Source organism: Triticum dicoccoides, chromosome 2A (assembly GCF_002162155.2).
Source record: "Triticum dicoccoides isolate Atlit2015 ecotype Zavitan chromosome 2A, WEW_v2.0, whole genome shotgun sequence".
NCBI lineage: Eukaryota > Viridiplantae > Streptophyta > Magnoliopsida > Poales > Poaceae > Triticum > Triticum dicoccoides.
Window position 1 is genome coordinate 176,368,576 of NC_041382.1, and position 21,159 is coordinate 176,389,734.

The 21,159-nt window shown below is 43.0% G+C and overlaps 1 protein-coding gene across 1 annotated transcript in view; it reads left to right on the plus strand.

The window, feature by feature from the left end:
• The window catches only part of LOC119357768 (vegetative cell wall protein gp1-like), a 61,192-nt gene that overhangs the window by 38,167 nt on the left and 1,866 nt on the right, over positions 1-21,159 (plus strand). Inside the window, exon 2 of the mRNA XM_037624606.1 lies at positions 13,955-14,132. Within this exon, the coding sequence (XP_037480503.1) occupies positions 13,955-14,132 (178 nt within the window). The remainder of the gene's footprint in view (positions 1-13,954; positions 14,133-21,159) is intronic.

Genomic DNA, 21,159 nt, shown 5'->3' on the forward strand with positions numbered 1-21,159 from the left:
AAAGACACGTCCAGTTGGAAGGTCTCGGGGCATACACGTAAACAAATATAAAACCTAATATGTGCCTCCAATTAATATAGTAGTAGTAGAATACTTAGGCATGTACTCCATAACATCACCGTGCATTTCACGTACAACATTTAGTGGTACGTAGTAGACAAATGCCTATATGCCACGCATGTTCATACTATTTGTGCCTTTCTACTTCACTTATTGCGCTACATTACTCAGGTTCGTATGTCCACTCCTGGGTACATGTCTGTATCGTAGTTCCAGTCCCACGTGTTCTTCATCGATGGAATGATCCATATCATCGCAGTTAGTGTGGCTCCCCATGATGGAGACTCTTCCAAACTATGGCCAGCCCGACGCAGAGCAGTCGCGTGCACCGGGAAGCGGTGCTCTCTCGGCCGTCGCACTGCTTCAAAGCTGGCGCCAGTGAGAGGTCGCCTCCGCTCTGGCCGAGCATTAATGCGGCACTTACGCTCCAGGGCAACGCTGACCATTTCACGCGGGAAGCGCGCGCTGGCAAGTGAGTATTGGTTTTGAACCGTTTCAGGTGTAGTACTGGTAGTTTGCAGAACTACTCAATTATTGCACTCGGTTTCATAAGAAATTTTGGTAAAAAACGTTACTCCACAGCCCGCTTCCCTTCTCCTTCCTCTTCCACCGCCCGCGCATGTCCGCGGGAAGCGACCGGTCAACCCTTATTTTTTTTGAAACAAGGTCACCCTTATATAGGAGTGCTAGCACAAAAAGATGCATGCATGACCATTAAAATTTATAGATTAAAGCGTCGCTCCGGCGGGAGTATGGCATATGTCGTTACCTTCGGCCGGGCCATGGCTACCGCCTACCGGGCGACGGCAATCAGAGAAGAGGCGGCGGGAGGGGAATGAATGCAGCTACTGTTTGGGTTCGTCGTCCAGCTTAAATAAATGCGCACCATCACGTGTACCCGCAGGTGCACAAATTGTAACATACGTGTCTACTTAAGTGGGCGTCACGTAACTAGGGTGTGTGTGAGATTCTGAGAGACAGAGTGCGTGTGTGCGACTCTTCTCTTCAGACATGTACTCAACCTTTTGCATCGGGATATAAGTATAATGGTATTACACTTTAGCTAGTCATTTACGTGGCCATGTTAACGTGGTTGTGTAAAAAATGCCACTTCCTGGTCGTGATTTGCATTATATAATTACAAGCAAGATGCTTGTGCATTGAACGGAACATCAATATGCATTTTTTTACAAAACACCTGTTGTGATTGACCCATGCAGGAGTAACCCCATGTGTAAAAACTGATGATATCTCGAGAATTTTATCGGAAAACTGGTATCTCGAGAATTTCATCGAAAAAATGAAAGATTAGAGATAAGGTGAGGAGGAGTGGAGCGTGGTGGTGACTGGTGGTCGGACTGGGTGGAGGCATGGGGATGGACGGCGCCACTAGGTGGCAGCGGCCACCATGCTAGATTGTTCCAGAGACTTCGTTTTTTAATATCTCAGCAATGAGGTTGTGGAGAGAGGTGCGAGTATCTTTTGTAAAATTATCATAGTTTGCTTTCTATCCGTCAGATATAGATTGGACGGTCTATTTTACAAGATGGCAGGCACACCATCATCACCAACTCGATATTTTATAAGAGTAGAAATGATAAGTTTGCTAACTACTAAAGTAAAGTGGAATTTGTCCATGTTACAAGTAAATTAAGGTGATTGTTTATCATACCAGCAAGGTTGGACGAAGGCCGGTAGGAACAAATGCTCCGCCTAGAGCATGTGTGTGTTAGATGGAGTCTTAGTGTGTGCGTGTGTGTCTGGGGGTGGGGGGTGCGTGTGTGTGAGAGAGAGATGGAGTCTTATTGTGTGGGTGGGTGGGTGGGTGCATGCGTGTGTGTGGAGGTGTGTGTGTGTGACGCGGGGTCCTCGGTGGCGGATGTAATTTAAGTGTGCGTAGCTTCATCACAGAGAGCTGATGTGTATGGTAGAGGCCACCAACAATGGGGTGCGAGAGAGAAAAGGCTCGTGGAGAGGGAAGAGAAGGTGTGTGCGCGTGAGAGGAGTCGACATCGAGAGAACGTGTTTGTTCAAAGAGACAATGAGGAAGACTACTATATATCTATGGTGCATGTAGGCGGGAATTAAACGAAGGGATGGTCTTATTAGTTTTGGGGATATAGGGGAAGAGTGAGAGGGGGGTAGCTAGAAGGAGATTGTTAAGTGTGAGTGTGTGTTTTACCCATCCAGACGGAAGTTATGTGCACACAAGAAGAGAATGATTCGATGTGGCGTTAGGGTTGGGGGTAATTAACTACGTGTGGAGACATAGAGACCTTGAACATGCATGTGCAAGAGGTATACATGTATACGTGGATGTGTGTGTGTGTGTGCACGCGTGCATGATCGAGATAAAAGAAAGAAGACATAAGTCATAAGATCAACGACATGGGAGAGACGTTTCGGTATGACAATATGCATGCATGTGAGAGTGCAGGGAAGAAGGCCCGACAATTGAGCATGTGTTTTTGTCTTCAAGAGATAGTGGCGTGGGATGGAGCATGCATCTATGGCGAGCAGAGGGAGTGAGGCACAACGATTGTGCAAAAGAGATCAACATATAAATGCATGTATGGAGAGACATATATAGTGTGGGTGATAGAAAGCAAGAGTGCGTGCGAGAAAGAAATGTTGACGGAGAAACTACAGATAGATACAGAGATGGAAATGCTAGCTAGAGGGACATCGGCTAGTTTGAGTGTTGGAGATGACCGTCGGGTGGTTCAGAGGGTGAAGTTATGTGTGTGTGAGAGAAAGATAAAAGGAGGGCACTTGACTGCATGTAGAGAGAAACATACATAGTGTGTGTGATAGGAAGCAAGAGTGAGGGCGATAAAGAAGGTTGATGGATAAACAGAAAAATATAAAGATAAAGATGCTAGCTAGTGTGCGTTAGAGATAGGAGTCAAGTGGATCAGAAGGCTGAGTTATGTGTGTGGGTGTGAGAGAGATGAAGAAAGGGTGCATGTGACTCATATACAAACAAATATCGGAGAGAAATGAGATCCCGAGAGACGGAGTTTTGTGTCTGCGAGAGAGAAAGATATTTCACAACAAGAGTGATAGCTAGAGAGACATATGAGGGAACGCAAGATATCTCTAGGGAGAAAGAGTGTGTGTGAGCGACATACAAGAGAATGGTGGAGAGATATGAGACCCTGGGAGACAGAGTTTGTGTTTATGTGTGAGAAATAGATATTTAAGAGGAAGAGTCGTAGCTTATCATACCTAAGGAGCAAAAGACATCTCTGTGTGAGAGGGTGTGTGCGAGTGGCACACAGGGGAATAGTAGAGAGAAATGAGACCCCGGGCGACGAAGTTTGAGTTTGTGTGAGAGAAAGAGATTTCACATGGAGAATCATAGTTAGAGACACATAGCAGGGAGCGAGATATACTTAGAGAGAGATAGAGTGACGGAGGTCGAGGGAGAGAGTACCGTGAGTGTGTTATGAAGATAAAAGATCATTGTCGACATACTGGTAGCACAAGAGATACCCGAGAGACGACGAACGTGTATAGGTCTAGAGAGATACTCCTATATAAGACGAATATCTGGATTAAAGGGGATTCAAATATTTAAACTAGAGACCACGACATCGATAATATCATAACGCAAATTGTTGTATCAAACATGCATATTCATTTGAATTTGGGGACACGTGTGATGTTATATAGTTTATCAATATTAGTGATCCATATATTCTTTAATTAGAGACAATGCATGGTTTATATGCAATTAATGTCTAAAGGGGATTACACTATATGTTGCGTGTGTGAAACACATTATACATGTTTGAGAAGTAAAAAAATAAAAACCCGCATGGAACACACATTAATTGGAGACAGTTAGCGAGGAATGTGTACATTGGATTTCAACATAAAGTGGTTTCAAATATTTGAAAATCCAAATTAAGATGGATACAGCCTTATGAACTTGAGATCATGCCATTTGTAAACCATATTTATGTATAAAGGGTGTTGTGCTTTTGAAAGTACATATATAAAAATGATGTATATAGAATTTTATTCCAATCGAAAATGGATCATGCTCGAACAAAAATAGAATACAAACTGGATTCGAATTGAGTTGGCATGGTAAACGTGCACTTTTGCTCTGCGAAAATTTGAACGAAGCGGGGAAAGTCGCAGTAACCGCCCGAAACCAAAATCTGCGAGATGGAAATTACTGCCTATCCCTGCCACGCAAAGCCTATCGGCTCAATTTCTATAGGTTTAGATAGGGGTAGGTTTGTAATTTCACTCAAACGTGACATAACCGCCTGTCACCCGGATTCATTCATGGTGGGCGCCAAAACACAGTGTCTCCTCAGCCAAAATCGACTCCCTCCCCGATTCATACACGGTGGGCGCCAAAATGAAACTCTCGTCGGCAAATATTCGGTGTATGCGAGATTACCGTCCTATCCCCAACCGACTAATATTACTGTGATGTAGGAACTTTTAAATGGGGGCTAAGTTTGTAAATTTCCTCGCATTTGAGACAAGCGCGCCCTGAAGACATGGTTCCCCCTTCCTCTCTCCCTCCATTTCCCCGTTCGTACTCCGTGGGCGCCAAAACACCCTCTCCACCCCAGCCTCCCCTGTCCGCCACCCAATCCACCGCCATCCTCCTCCACCATGCCGGAGCTGATACCCTGACACCGTCGGCCATTACAAGAGATCGACCTCTCTCATCCATGGCTTCGGACCAGGATCCTTGCATCCCGTCCTCTCGCTTCATCCCCGCTGTCGTCCACCTTGCCGGCGCCGCTCCCACGACCGTCTCGTCCACTGCGCCCTGCTGCCACCGTCTACCCTCCTAGATCTGCTTCCACGCCGCCGACAGCCATCGCTACCGGAGCACCATCAAATTTTCAGAAGATGCATACACGGCGCCGCACTAGAGGTGGTACTCTTTCGAATCTGCTCAACTTATTTATCGCAGCAAGAAAATATATCGCCACTGCTTCACTCTGATTTCTTGTCCATCACTTACTTGTTAGTTGAAAGCGAACATTGGTTGCGAAGTTGCCATTGTCTGATTTGCACCTTCAGATCCGCCATGGCACGCTCAACACTATACTCGCAACGCTTATGGTTTTCCCCTTTTATATTCCACACTAGTTAAATGACAGTAGACTAAATTTCAAAATTGGGTCAGTCGATTTTTGAGAGCTCGCCTGAGTTTGCCGATGTGAAGGAAGGGGCTCGGGTGGGGACGGTGGTTGTGCGGGGCGGTGGCGGGGCCTCGCCGAATGAATAAAACTCGATGCGGGTGGGGGCGGGGCTGGGCGGTGGTGGTGGCGGAGGAACACAGATGATGGGGGCCGGTGGTTCGGCCGGCGGCCCGCGCGGTGTTCTATATGGGAAGCACAATATGTTCCTTCTCAGGAAGGGGAGCAGGGACATCTGCAATCGACACCTCTATTGGGCCAGATCTGCTAAATGATTTTGCACTTCGAGTTGGTCTGCCATAATACCCCAGAAATGGTGGGAGCCGCGCGGTCTTTGATAGACTAAACTGATAGTAACAGTTGTGCGCCTTCAGATGAATAGAGTTGGCCCGTAGGTGACCGATACGATGTATATTAGTAGCGGCAAAACCCTATGTTTTCCAGCCAGTCCTCCTTTCCCAATTTATTTATGGTGGTTATGGTGTACCCCTATTATCTACACTATGATCTGCCTACTGGCTCTGCGCTCTTGTTATCATGTTTGGCAATAAACTTTCTATACGGTATATTATGAACCTACCATCTGCCGACTATCCTTACATCTAGGGCCCCCAGCAGGGAGCCTATTTTTTGTGTAGTCGTGCCAGATTATATTAATCTACTCACCATATTACATCATACATGGGCTCTCTCATAGAATCCAGTGATAGCACACAAGGGTTTATAGGGAGCCTCTATTATATTACAATATCCTCTGCATTACAAAGATAATCTCACTACTATTTGTCTTTTCATGCTTTACAGATATTGTACGTAATCATAATGAATATAAGAATGCGCACATCAGAAGAATATTGCAGAACAGTTCAATGGGTAACAAACTTGGCATCAAGGGATTGAGGTCCATTGTGGATGCAATGAAACCCACATGCTCCCGACCTATAGATTCGTATTCAGAATATGATCCTAATGACTATTATGAGCTCAAGGAGTCAAAGGCAGATGGCCTATCCTGTTCACCCAATAAGGTGCATGTTCTAATTTGGCAAGGTTTTATTGGTTGCACATATCTTGCATAAGGTGTCTTGCATTTCTTTTGCTTCGTTGCACTGCCATCTGCTTAGTTTACTCATGATATATGTGAAGATTCCATGTCCATCCATTATCAAGACCTATTCCATTTTTCGTCATACCATGTTTTTCCATTCAAATGTTGTTCTTGTGTTTCAGACATCCAAAAGGAAGAGGGTGATTGCAGAACCTGAAGGAGTACAAGCAAAGTCCTTGAAAAGGTGGTGCTACCGGAGAAATCACGTAGCACCCAACGTATATTAGCGATAGAACCAGCACCGCAAAACCTAGGATATCACAACTATGCTGGTCCTTGCTTTGCTCTTATGAGTACCTATTGTCCTATCATTGTCCTTACATTCATACCTGGTGGATTATGTGACATCATTGTGCATTATAGCTTGCTTATCCGCTCCAAATTACCAGATCTATATTAATTCTTAAATTAATGTAGAACAAACCCAATGCCTATGAAGAAATTTAGTTCTGCATTGTTCTTGTAAGTATCTGTTGTCCTTATATTTGTCAGCTAGTTCTTCATGTACACTTTGCAGCTTATTTTCCCTTGTCCTCCATTTTTCTACACATCAGATCTACATTTACTCTTGCCAAAATATTGAATAAAACCAATGTTACTGAACAAGTTTAGCTCCGCATTGCTCTTGTCAGTGCCTTCTGCCTGTATGCTGTATTTACATTTGTACTCATCTTAAGTTAAATAATCGCCATTTGTTCCTATATTTTCACATCTATATTTACTCTTAACAAAATGTAGAATAAAGGCAATACTCTTGAAGAAGAGTGTGAGGTAAACTTCTTGAATTGCCCCCCCCCCCATCAATATGGACAAGGCCTTTATAGAGCATGTCTTCACTACTAATGTAAGTTTGTCCTCCTCGAGCCTTCAAACTTCGTTGTTTATATTTGGATAGCTATGAGTGCAAATGTTGTTTATTTTTGTCGTCTGCATCAAATTGCTTATTCAAAGTTTATAAAGTAGAAGTACATAAACATAAGTTTGTCGTTCTCAATTTCAGTCTTTAGTTGTACAATCTAGTTCCTTATTCGTACCATGTAAATTAAACTAAACATAGCAAGTTATCCTCTTTAGCACTATGTGTATGCTTGTGTTCTTGATCTGTAATCCAGTGGTGTGGTGAGACTACCAACAACAGCACAATGGCATATCCTGTTATGTCTCAACTATGAACAATGCCATATTATATTAATGTAATTTAAATGGTGTCTCTTTATTTACCAATCTGAAATGGTATAAATTGACAATACACTCACCATTCATGCTTATATGTTGTTTAGAACTACATCTATGCTTGTGTTCTTGATCTGTAATCTAGTGGTCTGGTGAAGCTAGCCGCTCCTGCATAATGCCATTTCCTGCCATCTTAACTATGAACAATGCCTATTATGTTAATTTTATTTTAAACCATGTCATTTTATTTCTCACAAAGAAATGAGATGAATTGACAGCGATGATGCTTATACATGCAAAACCTGCTATTTACCTACTTGTTTCTCTTTCAGGGTGACAACACTGCTGCTAGGAAGAACTGCCACAATGATAGTGAGACGAACCCATTGTTTGTCCCTCTAACACATATTCCAGAGGAGAAGGCAAAACATATTGAGGGTAGGGATACGACCATGAAGTCACATCTTGATGTAGTGTCAAACTTACTCAGTGACACAAGCTCGATGAAGTCGCCGCATGAATCTGTTCGACTTCTTTAGTCTAAAATTCAAGCAGAAATACATGCTTTCGCTCAAATACGACTGGAACTCCAATCTCTATGCAAGATTAACCGTAAGTATAGGACGTTTATTGATGCTATGCAGCTTAAGTTGGTGGATATGAGCGCCAAAGAAGCGCAGTCTCATTAGGTTGCTAAGCTGCTTGTGCTGCAGCTGCTGCGCCGGGCTAACCTTTCTTGAACTGTGTTGAAGTGTTGTCGGTTCTGTCTATTATTTTGTCCGCCTGTTAACTTCCACTGGTGGTGACCTGCCCAGTTTATGTAATATGCTATCTGGTTGCCCTTTATTATCACTGGTGGCGAACTTTGATGCCGAGGGGATGTAATATGTTGTAGTTTCTTAATTGTATAGTCTAGGTATATTCTTGGTCGGTATGTTGTAATTTAGGCCGGAAGGTTCAATGGATCTCAGTGTTGTCGGTCTTCAGGGCGGCCCGTTACTCATATGGGCCAAAACATGGGCCTATAATCATCTTGGGCCATTAGCAGGTCTAAACCTTATGGTTGTTTCCCGCCTTTAACAGGCCGAGTAAAGTTCTGGCCACCTGGGCCAGAGAATACAATGGGCTTTTAACAGGCTAAAACCTAGATTGGGCTAGCGTTCAGCCAAAACAATTCATGGGCCAATATAGGTCGAAACTGTCTAAGGCCCATGTTTGGCCCAAATAGGACGAGCAGTTAACATGCCAAAATATATCTCAGGCCCGTTTGGCCCAATAAAATTATGGGCTTTAAGTAGGCAGTATCCACGCGGGCCATAGGCCCAAAAGTGTCACGGACCATTATCAGCTGGGCTGTAAGCAGGTCGGATTCAACATGGGTTGTAATTAGGCCCAATTGTTACACTGACCATTAACAAGCCGATAGGCCAGTTGGGCTAAAATTTATCCATGAAGACTACGGGCCATTAAGAGGTCTAAAGTTACTTCGGGCAAGAAATAGCCCAGTTTCTGCGAGGGCCGTTAAATGGCCTAAAGTTAAACTGGGTCAACAACGTCCCAGATACTCCACGGGCCACTAACAAGCCGAAACTATTATCAGGTCGAACTGGTAAACGAGCATTTAACAGGCTAAAGTACAAACATGTCTTAGAATGGGCCCAAAGGTACAGTCGCCTGTTAACGGGCCTGATCCAATATGGGTCATAATTTGGCCCAAAACTCAGCAGGCTGTGAACGGTCCTGATCTGATATGGGACTCAATTTGACCCAAAACATGGCAGACTGTTAACGGGCCAGCCCACTAGTGTCTGAAAAAACATGGTGGGCCTTTGGCTGGGCCGGCCTTTTCACTGGAATGGGCCTCTATTGGGCCGGCCACATGTTGACGTATCATAGGCGCCTCCTGTCCAATGAGTGGATGACATCTGTCCCAACAAGGAGCTGACACGTGGTTCTGTTGGCCAATGAGAATTTTAAACGTGGAAAATCCGCATTGGTCCGGGCTGTTAACGGGTTATCGAATCCAAAACCGGACCCGATACCTTAACGGCGAGCCGTTACGGTCGATGCCACGTGTCGGTCACCCTTGATGAAAGCACTTCTATGACGCGTGATTTATCATCATGGAAGTGGACACTTCCATGATGATAATTTTGGTAATGTCATGGAACACTTCTACGACAGCACATGTATGACTATCTTGATTCTGTCATAAAATCGTCATGGATGTACATGCATGATAGAACACATGACCTACTGTGACAAACACGTATCATCATGGAAGTGTATTTTTTTGTAGTGTCTATGGCTTCGTCATTGTTGATGATTACTCGAGATATACATGAGTGCACATATTTCTATACAAGACTGAAGTGTAGGATGTCTTCAGATGATTCGCCAATCGCGCCACGACCAACTATGGCATGAAGATCAAGCACATCAGAAGTGACAACGGCACAGAATTCAAGAACACCGGCCTCGACACTTATCTTGATACATTAGTCATCACACATGAGTTCACAGCTCCATACACACCTCAGCAAACTGGAATCATGGAGCGCAAGAACAGAACCCTCATTGAGATGGCGCGGACGATGCTTGATGAGTACAAGACACCAAGGAAATTCTGGCCTGAAGCCATTGATACTGCATGCCACGTCATCAACCATGTTTATCTTCACAAGCTCCTAAAGAAGACATCATATGATCTCCTGACTGGTAAGAAGCCAAACGTCAGCTACTTCAGAGTATTTGGTGCTAGGTGCTGGATCAAAGATCCACATCACACTTCAAAATTTGCACCGAAAGCACATGAAGGTTTTATGCTTGGCTACGGAAATTATTCGCACTCCTACAGAGTGTTCAACCACTTTCACTAGAAAGTGGTTGAAACTGTGGATGTGCGGTTCGATGAGACTAATGGCTCGCAAAGAGAGCACCTGCCAAATATGCTAGATGAAGCTGCACCAAGTGAATCTATCAAGCTTATGGGTACTGGAGAAATCATACTTTCGGAGGCTTAGGCTGAAGAGGAAATCATCATTTTTGCACCTAATCTACCCGAAGACACTTCTCAGCCTGAAGCCAATGCTGAAGATGAAGACAATGATCAGCAAGGGCAAAATATTCGTCTAGTTCATCCACGTGTTGCAAATGAAGTACAGATTGAGAAGATAATTGATAGCATCAATGCACCTAGTCCACTCACTCGTTCAAGAGCAACACAGCTAGCAAATTTCTGTGGGCACTTTGCCTTTGTCTCTATATCTGAACCCAAGAAAGTTGATGAAGCCTTCCTAGAACCTGAATGGATTCAAGCTATGCAACAAGAGCTTCAACAGTTCGAGCTGAACAATGTTTGGGAGCTAGTTAAGCATCCTAATCCTTGCAAGCACAATATCATTGGCACCAAATGGATCTATCGCAACAAACAGGATGAGCATGGTCAAGTCGTCAGAAACAAGGCTCGTCTCGTTGCTCAAGGTTACACTCAAGTTGAAGGGACTGACTTCGATGAAACATTTGCTCATGTGGCTAGGCTTGAAGCCATTCGTATTCCGCTAGCCTATGCCAACCATAACAACATTCTTCTGTACCGAATTGACGTAAAGTGCGATTTTGTCAACGAAAAAATTGAAGAAGAAGTGTATGTTGCTCAACCACCTGGCTTTGAAGACCCAAAGCGTCCTGATATGGTATACAAGCTCAACAAGGCACTATATGGCCTCAAACAAGCACCTCGAGCGTGGTATGACACACTCAAATACTTCCTGAAGAGCAAAGGCTTCAAACCTAGTTCCCTAGATCCCACACTCTTCACGAAGAAATATGATGGTGAACTATTTGTATGCCCAATCTATGTGGATGACATTATCTTTGGCTGCACTGACAAGTGATACAGTGATGAGTTTGGGCATATGATGCAAGAGCAATATCAGATGTCCATGATGGGCGAGATGAAATTCTTCCTTGGTCTTCAAATCCGCCAGCAGAGCAATGTCATCTTCATTTCACAAGAAAAATATCTCAAATATTGCCTGAAGAAGTTTGGAATGCAAGACTGCAAAGGGTACACGACGCAAATGCCAACTAAAGTCAATTGGGTCCCGGCGACAATGGTAAAGAGCTCGATCAAAAGGTATACCGCTCAATTTCTTTACTCTATTTATGGGCATCTAGGCCAGATATAATGCTTAGCGTTTGCATGTGCACCTCAAGCGGCACCAAAGGAATTGCATCACTTAGTTGTGAAGCGAATTCTTCGATATTTGGCTTACACCCCAACACTAGGATTGTGGTGTCCAAAGGGCTCAGAGTTTGGTCTAGTTGGATTCTCAGATGCTGATTATGCTGGTGACAAGGTTGATCGCAAGTCCACATCTAGCACATGTCACTTTGTTGGATGATCTCTTATCTATTAGTCTTTAAAGAAGCAGAACAGTGTATCTCTCTCCACTTCTAAATCTGAATACATTGCTGCTGGATCTTGCTGCGCTCAGCTTCTATGGATGAAGCAGACTCTCGAGGACTATGGCATCCACCTGAAGCATGTGCCACTCTACTGCGACAATGAAAGCACCATCAAGATTGCCAACAACCCAGTTTAGCACTCGAAGACAAAGCACATTCAGATCCGTCATCACTTTCTCAGAGATCATTTCATGAAAGAAGATATTGATGTCATTCACGTCAACACTGAAGAGCAATTGGCAGATATCTTCACAAAGCCCTTGGATGAGAAAAGATTTTGCAAGTTGCGGTGTGAGCTAAATATCTTAGAATCCTCAAATGTCCTATGATTGGACACACATCCTAACGCTTATGCATGTTGATGACTTAGATCTGCAACACATGAAGTAACGTATATCTTCAATCAATGAAGACATACACTCTAAGTGTGAATACGTGAACGCGGAATTTGACTTCGGAGCGCCACGATAATTGTGCGTCGTGTCTGGGTCTCATACTTCCTATACAGTGGGTAACGCCACCACCAAAATTTCTTGAAGATTTTCTTTTGGTATCATGATTGCATTAACTTCATTTTGATTTGTCTTCAACACTGATTTATCTTCGTGGTTTATCTTCGCAATGTTGATTTAGTCCTTTGATATATATATGTATATATATATGGTGGGTCTATTCTAACAACACCCATTAAGACCTTATTCTGCTAACAATACCTCTTATTCTGCTAACACCTCTCGATTCTCGAACCAACCAGCACAACACAAAACAAACTGCGAGCAGACCCACTCCCCCCTCTCCACATCCCACCAACCTCTGCTGGCCTGCACACCTTCCCGCATCCCGTGCCCACCTCCAGCCTTCTTCCTCCCCAACCACCGCCCTCCTACCACCTTCTTCCGCGCGCCGGAGCCACACCGGAGCAGCCCAGCCGCCGGCCGCCCCACCCCAACATGTCGCCACCCTACCCGACGTGCTACCTCGACCACCCCCTTTCCCACCTCCTGATCCGGCCGGCATACCCATAATCCCCTACGAACGCCGGCGTCCCCACCCTTCTACCTTTCTTCGACCACTACCCCCCAATGCCACACCTTTCCCCAACCCCACGCACCACCGTCTACGACGCCGCCACCCTCCCCCTCTTTCTCCCTTGCCACCATCGGTAATGGCAAGATCCGCCACCAACGGGCCCTGGCGCGGCCTTAACCACCAGATCCGGCCACCACATCCCCCGGCGCCGCTTCAATTGCCAGATACGGCCACCATTGGCCCATGGCACGACATCCAACCACTGATTTTCAGCAGCCACTGGCCCCTGACGCGCATTTAAGCCACCAAAATCAATCGCGATGGCCATGGGTGCGGCAACCAGCCCCCCATCTTCCCTTCGGCGGTTGTGCACTGTATCCCCATCACCGACGGGCCTCCCCTCTCCTCTGGCAGGATTTCGGCAATCTCCGCCTTGCCATGCCCTGTCTCACGCCAGATTCGGCCACCGGGTTCACTGGATCCATGGAACGTGGATCTCGTGCGTGGCACAATCTTGGTCGCCGGGAGGCGCACAAGGAGGGAAACGGCAGCGCCACCATCGGACGACCGGAGTCCTGCTCCTCCCCTTGTTCTCGTCCTTGTCTACGTCCAAGCGCAACTGTTAGCTTCGGCCGCTGCAGGTGTCGCGTGCAGCTCAGCCCACGGGGGCGAGAAGTATGTCCCATGGGACAGCGTAGTACTGGGTGGAATCCTAGTACTGACCAACGGGGATCCTTAGGTGAGCACTGCCCCTGTTTCCCCTTTTCCTTTCTTCCACCTTTCCTAATCTTCACTGTTGCAGGTGCTACTCCGGCTAAGACTCGCCTGCATCATGTCACGCGGGCACCGCGTCCTCTGCCACTATGTGTGCAGTTCGCTGGGGCAGCGCGTGTGGTACACTCGACATGTCGTTTGCAGCTCGATTGTGTCACTTGTGCAGCTCCAGCACCCTCTCCTCTGCTTTAGCTCCCCTACAACACGATGCAGTTCGCCACCGCAACCCCCACAGCTCTCTCCTCCCCAATCTGCAGATCGCCAGCAACCCCGCTCCTCCTCCTCCGGCGGTTGTCTTCCCATGGCGTACCAGCAAGGCAAAAAAGGTGTCGGTGTACTCCACCGTGAGATACTGCCGGCACCCACCGACCCGGTGACCCCAGTCCCCTCTATCTCAATCTCTACCCCTCCCCTCGGCGATGGCACTAGCTATCGGCGGGTGAGATCCGATCTTCTTAGGAGTGCAGTTCGGCTCTGGCGATGATGTAGTGCAGCACAGCGCAGGCATGGTGATGTAATTTGGTTGACTTCTGCAGTTCTTACCGCCCCTAATTGATTTTGTGCCATTCGCTTTTTTGTTTTCAGCAAGATGTTCAGTACACTCCGCTGTGCAATTCAGTTAGCAAAGGATGGCTACGTTCGTGTGTTAACGTGTAGTGCACAAGGAGCGCGATAGCTCACGCCGTTGGCTATGCAGTGCTCTTGTGCGCTGCTTGCAGGGATGGGTTTAGCCGTTTAGGTGTGAGACAAAAAGATGCCATGGCTGTGTAACGATATGAATGTGGGGGAAAGAATATGACTGTGATGTTTTTCATGCATGTATATAAAAAGATTTTGTTTACAAAAGAAGTTCATTTTGAATTGTGTTGCGGTTCATTTCCCTCGACCATGTGGTTCGCTTATTCGCACATGTATAGCTCGCCAATGTGGAAACCTGAAATGAAAAATGGTAGAGAAACGACAAAAAAATAATGTTGTTCACTTGACCATTTGATGAAGTGCGGTTTTTCAAATGAAGCAGTGCGGTTTGCCCTCCAAAGCAATCACTTTGTCGATGAAAAAAAAAGAAGAAAGGCAACAAAAAGTCATGAGGTTCACTTTAAGTTTACGTCCGACAGAAAGAAATAATGAAGTTTGTTTGACTGTCTCAAGCAGTGCGGTTTTCAGACTAAAGCAGTGCGTTCTTCTGTCGTTCATAAAAAATGACAACAAAAACTCACAAAAGCTCATCTAAGAAAATTTACGCCCGACAAGAAAATCATGAAGTTCGCTTGACTCTCTGATGCAGTGCGGTTTTCCGTCCGAAATAGTGCATTCTTTTGTATTTCATAAAAAATGACAACAAAAACTCACAAAAAGCTCATGTGAGAAAATTTATGCCTGACAAGACAAATCATGAAGTTCGCTTGACTATCTGATGCAGTGCGGTTTTCTGTCCGAAGCAATGCGTTCTTCTGTCTGATGAAATCCACATGAAGATTTGGGTGTCGCGAAAAACAGTGTTCGCGTTTTGGTAATTTTAAAACTGTTCTTAAACCGTAAGGAATTAGAGATTGCAATCCACATTAAAAAAAGTAGTGTATCGTCGATATCTTTCCAACGGCATATCATTTGAATCATTTCGATCAGCGGTTTGTGAAAATTTCGCGAAAAACGGCCGCTGCCACTCATCGTCAGCCACACCATTTTCAAAATTAACTAAAAACTATAAGGAATCTCAAAAACATTTCTACATATGAAAGTTGCGCCTTGTCCATAGCTTTCTAACGACATATTACATGCCTCGATTTGACAAACGGTTCAAAAACTAGAGCGAAAACAGTACCAAAAATTGCAAAAATTTCAAAAAAGCGTAATTCCGCGATTTAGTAAATTTGAAACTGCTCTTAAACCGTAATGAATTAGAGAAAATAATAGGTATGAAAAATATGCACCTCGACGATATCTTTCCAACGGCGTATCATTCTTTATTCTGATGAGCGGTTTAGAAAAAATCACGAAAATACGCTCGCAGCCACTCATCATCCGCCGCACCGTTTTTGAAACTGCTCTTAAACCGCGGGGAATCTCGAAAAGTGTTCAACATGGAGAAGTTGCGCCTAATCCATAGCTTTCCAATGATATATTATACGCATTGTTCCGATAAACGGTTAAAAAATTAGAGCAAAAATAGTAACAAAAAACACGGCTTCCAGTTTTTTCCGACATGAGGTTCACTAGTGTGTATTGCAGTGCTCTTGCTATAGAAAGTGCAGTGCTCTCGTGTTGAGCGTGCTGTGCAGAAGTGTTACACATATAAACACTATTCTGATCACGGGATCGGAATAATATTCTGATCAAACATGAACTTCCCGAGTAACGCGCCTGACTTTCCCCGAGTACTAGGTTGAACTTCAGCTAAAAGGTGTCCAAATGGGGCTTGCGATATACCGTTGGAAAGCTATGGAGACCAGTATCATGACCCAAAATAAATTTTTGGCAAAATGTAAGCGGTTTAATGGCAGTTTTGAAAACCATTTTTTCTTCACACAAAAAACGTGAATCATATTTTCGACCACATTTCTAAATCGATTATCAGAATGAGACAAATAATATGGCGTTGGAAAGCTGCTGCAAACCCGCTCCTTCCACATGTTGAAAGTTTTCTCTAATTCTCTATGGTTGAAGAGTAATTTGGAAAATCGTAAAATTTCACAAACCGAACAGCCGAGTTCGTGTTTTCGATGTCATTTCTAAACGGCTAATCCAATTGAGGCAAATGATATAGCGTTGGAAAGATTATGAAAATGCGCTAATTTTTCATGTAGAAAGTTTTTTCTAATTTTGAACGGTCCAAGAGTAATTTATAAAATGGTACAAGTTCCACCGAGTTCGTATTTTTGATCTATTTTTTTAACCGTATGACCGAATGCAGCAAATGATTGGCGTTTGAAAGCTTGAGGAAATGCGAAACTTTTTGGTATATATTGTTTCTCCCAATTCCTTACTGTTTTAAGTCAGTTTTGAAAATGGCTAAAAACGTATTTTCGCCGTAATTTCTACAAACTTTATCGGAATGGGGCAAATAATATACCGTTGAAAAGTTAAGGAAAATGCGAATCTTTTTCATGTTGATAGTTTTCTCTGATTCCTAACAGTTTTCAAGTAATTTCGACAATGGCGAGATCATTCGTTCTGCCTTTATCGCGAAACAGATTATTCGAAAATGCACCTCGTGAAGAACTTGAACTTCTCGGCATGTCTACCTGAACTTCAGTCTGTTTTTCACGTGCTTTCTTTTCCCGTAGATCTCCATCCACTCACCGGAACACTCATCGAAATTGAGAAAGTGATATACCGGTGGAAAGCTGTTGTAAACATGCAACTTTCCTGTGTTGATCGTTTTTTCATGCTCGCAATGATTTTCAAAGTTTTTCATCTGAAATTCATCCACCGTAATAGTTGAACTTCCTGTTGTTTTCAGTCGAACTTCTGTGACATATTTTCGTTTGTAATTTTCTCATCTATAGTTAGTGTTACACAAATGATATTCCTTTTGTACAAATCTCTCTCATAATAATTTTTTTAACTTTCTCTGACGAAGGACTTGAACTTATAACAACAAAATTTTAGCCTTTGTTTTTTTATTCTTTTTTAAATGCAAAATGCACACCGTGTAGTACATGAACTTCTTGCAGTTATCAACCTGAACCTCTCTCTGTTAGGTGAAAATATTTGAGTCTTTTTATGAATTTTTAATCTGATTTTTCTTAATCCTTTTTTACGAATTTTGAATCGCTCTATTTTTATTAGTTGAACTTCTTGTTATTTTATTTTTTAACTTCATGTTTCCATTCTTTAATAACAAGGAAAATCTGAGTTTTCTATAATCATCGAACTTCTCCATCTTTTAATATTGACTTCCTGATTTTATTTCTTAATTTTTTTTATGAAAGTTTGAAGCGTTATATTTTTAAAAGTTGAACTTCTTGTTTTTTATTTTTGAACTTCTTGTTTCCATTCTTCAATAACGAGGAAAATCTGAGTTTTCTATAACCATCGAACTTCTCCATTTTTTAATATGGACTTCCTGATTTTATTTCTTAATCTCTTTTTACGAAATTTTGAAGTGCTCTATTTTTAAAAGTTGAACTTCTTATTATTTTATTTTTGAACTTCTTGTTTCCATTCTTTAATAATGAGGAAAATCTGAGTTTTCCAATGAACTTTATGCTGTTTTCATGTTGAACTTCTGTGACGTATTTTCGTTTGTAATTTTCTCATCTATTCGTTAGTGTTACACAAATGATATTAGTTTTGTACAAACCTCTCTCACAATAAAATTTTTAACTTTCTCCGACCGAGGACATGAACTTATAACAAAATAAATTGGACCTCGCCTTTTAATTCATTTTTCTCATATTAAACACAAACCATGTAGTACATTAACTTTTTCCATTTTTTATAATTTGAATTTTTTTCTTTTCTTTTTAAAATCAAATTGCTCCCAAATAATAACTGAACTTCTTTGTGGATTGAGAGAATTATTTTAAAATGCAAAAAACAATTTATTTTTTGTGTTTTTGAACAGGGAAATACAAGGTGAACCTCTCTCGCAAGAATTTTTGGACTTCCCCGGACAAAGCACTTGAACTTCTTTCAACAAACCTTTTAAGCTTTTATTTTTCTATACTTTTATTCTCACCTAAAATGCATTCCTTGCAGCAGTGGAACTTCTCGTTGTTTTCAGCTTGAACTTCGGTCATGTATGTTTGTTCAACCTCTCTCACAAGAATTTTTGAACTTTCTCGGGTCGAGCACTTGAACTTCTAGCAACAAAACTTTAGGCTTTGCATTTTCATTCTTTTTTTAGTACAAAATGCACACCGTGTAGTACGTGAACTTCTGGCAGTTATCAATCTGAATTTTTGAGATCATGCGTTCTGCCTTCATCGGAAAAAAGGAGTCTCCGAAAATGCACTTCGTGAAGAGGTTGAACTTATGGAGGAGTTCTTTTTGAACTTCACTCTGTTTTTCACGTGTTGTATTTTACCCGTAACTCCCCAACCACTTAGCGGAATTGAGCAAATGATATACCGATGGAAAGCTGTTGAAAACAACAACTTTCACGTGATGATCATTTTTTCATACTCGTGACGGTTCAAAAGAATCTTTTCAATACATAAAAACTTGTTTTAATTGGTATACATGAAACTTTTAAATGGTACATCAGAATGTAGGATATAATATACCGTTTGAAATCTTCTGAATAGGAGCAAGTTTTTCATGTAGAAAGGTGTTACAAATTTGCTGCCATTTGAGAGCAGTTTTAAAAATGGCAAAAACAACACCGTTTTGCCTGTTTTTAACATGTAACTGAAGGTAGGACGTCTCGCACTAGCAATCTTGAACTTCACCCGGAGGAGCACGTGAACTTTTTGCAACAACCCTTTTAGGATTTTAGTTTTTTATTCTTTTTATTCTTATCTGAAACGCATTCGGTGTACTAGTTGAACGGCTCACTGTTTTCTTGTTGAACTTCTGTCACGTATTTGTTGTCTCGTTCATCAAATTCTTGCATAACAATTTTTGTGTATTTTTGCATATGTAAATACACGGAGAACCTCCTTCACAAGACTTTTTGAACATTCCTGGGCCAACCACGTGAACTTCTAGCAAAAGTCTTTTCAGACATTGTCTTTTTATTCCTTTTTCTTATATAAAACACACTTGATGTAGTAGTTGAACTGCTTGTTCTTTTTGCTTTGAACTTCTCTCCGTTTTTTGTATACATCGATCTACTCTGTATTTTATTTGGGACTTCTCGGTTTTATTTGTTTATTTAGTAGCGATAAAAATCCAAGTTTTTAAATTCAAACTTCTTAGTTTTTTTAATTTGAACTTCTATGTTTTATTCTTTAGTAGCCGGAATGATCCAAGTTTTCGTTGCGAACATCAAAATGCTCCATTTTCGCAGTGGCCCAAAATTTTGATCCGTTTAACAGAATAGATCATATGACATCCCGTTGAAAGGGTATGGAATAGGAGAAACTTTTGCGTGTAGAGAGTTTTGTCAAAATTCATCACCGCTTATATTTTGTTTTTTAAATGCCAAAAATGGCATTGTTTGTTTTTGTTTTTCGAACATGTAAATCCTAGGATTTTAATAAACTTTGAACTTCTGTGTTATTTTAATTTGAACTTCCAAAATTAGATAATATGTAGTTTGTAGTACATCCTTTTTGAGAAATGCACTATGCGAATTTTAAAAAATTAACTTCTATGGGAATTTACTTTTCGTGTTAAATATTTTTGAACTTTTTCATTTGTTATATTTGAACTTCTATCTGTTTATACACATAGAATTTCAAGTACCCACTGCACAGAAGTTCAACATCAGTGGCCCTTGGTCAGTGACAGTTTTTTTTGTGCTCCCCGGTATACACACGCAATCATCAATTTTCCATATACATGGACTTCAATTTTCTGACAAACTAAGGAAGAGAGGATCCACTGAACCAGGTCATAAAAATTCTTGACTTTTGAATAATTTTTTTCAAAACGTGTGTGTTGATTGCTGTCTTCTCTTCCTCCTGCCTCTGAACGAAAAAAAATCCACAACAATTCAGAGAGAGTTCAGGTTCTCTGGCACAGATGCATAGCGGCGCGCTTGCATTAATCTCTCTATGTTCACTTCTAAATCTCCAATCGAACAGCAAAGTGGGGGATTAAAAAAATACTGTAATGTACACTACACGCTACTGTACACTGCACGCCGCTCGAATACTTCTTGGAGATGTAGGTGTAGTACTACGCCATGGGCACGACGAAGGCGATGACGAGCAGGCCGCCGACAACGAGCATGAACTGCCTGCACTTCTCCTCCGTATCCTCCTTGCTCTTGAAGTTGGACTTCCGTCAATTGCACCAAGGCCAGGCCGCCGGTGATGTCCCACTCCTTCTGGCTGGTGACGAGCACCACAATCCCCTTGTTGCTGCTCTCCTCCACCAATGGGCACCACTGCTCCAACACTTGGTCTACATACACATACACATCAGCTTGGCTCCGAATACACACAAACACGTGTACCTAATGTGACAGCTTGAGTGAGGTAGCCCATCACCGGCGATGAGCTGCTTATTGACCGAAACCGGATCCCCGCGGTTGGGTACGGGGGACGGGGCAGCTGAGAGAGGTAGGTGACGGGGCTCCTTGGTGATGTCAGGGATGCGCCAGGCGGCGGGATCTGATGTGCGGGGCGCAAGAAGCTTCGATGGCGACGGTGTGTGCCGGTACTAGGCGGCGGCAATGGTCCCGCGAGCGGATCCGGGAGGAGGAGGAGGCGTCATGGCGGCTGGACCTGGAGGAAGACGGCAGCGTGGCGGCCGCAT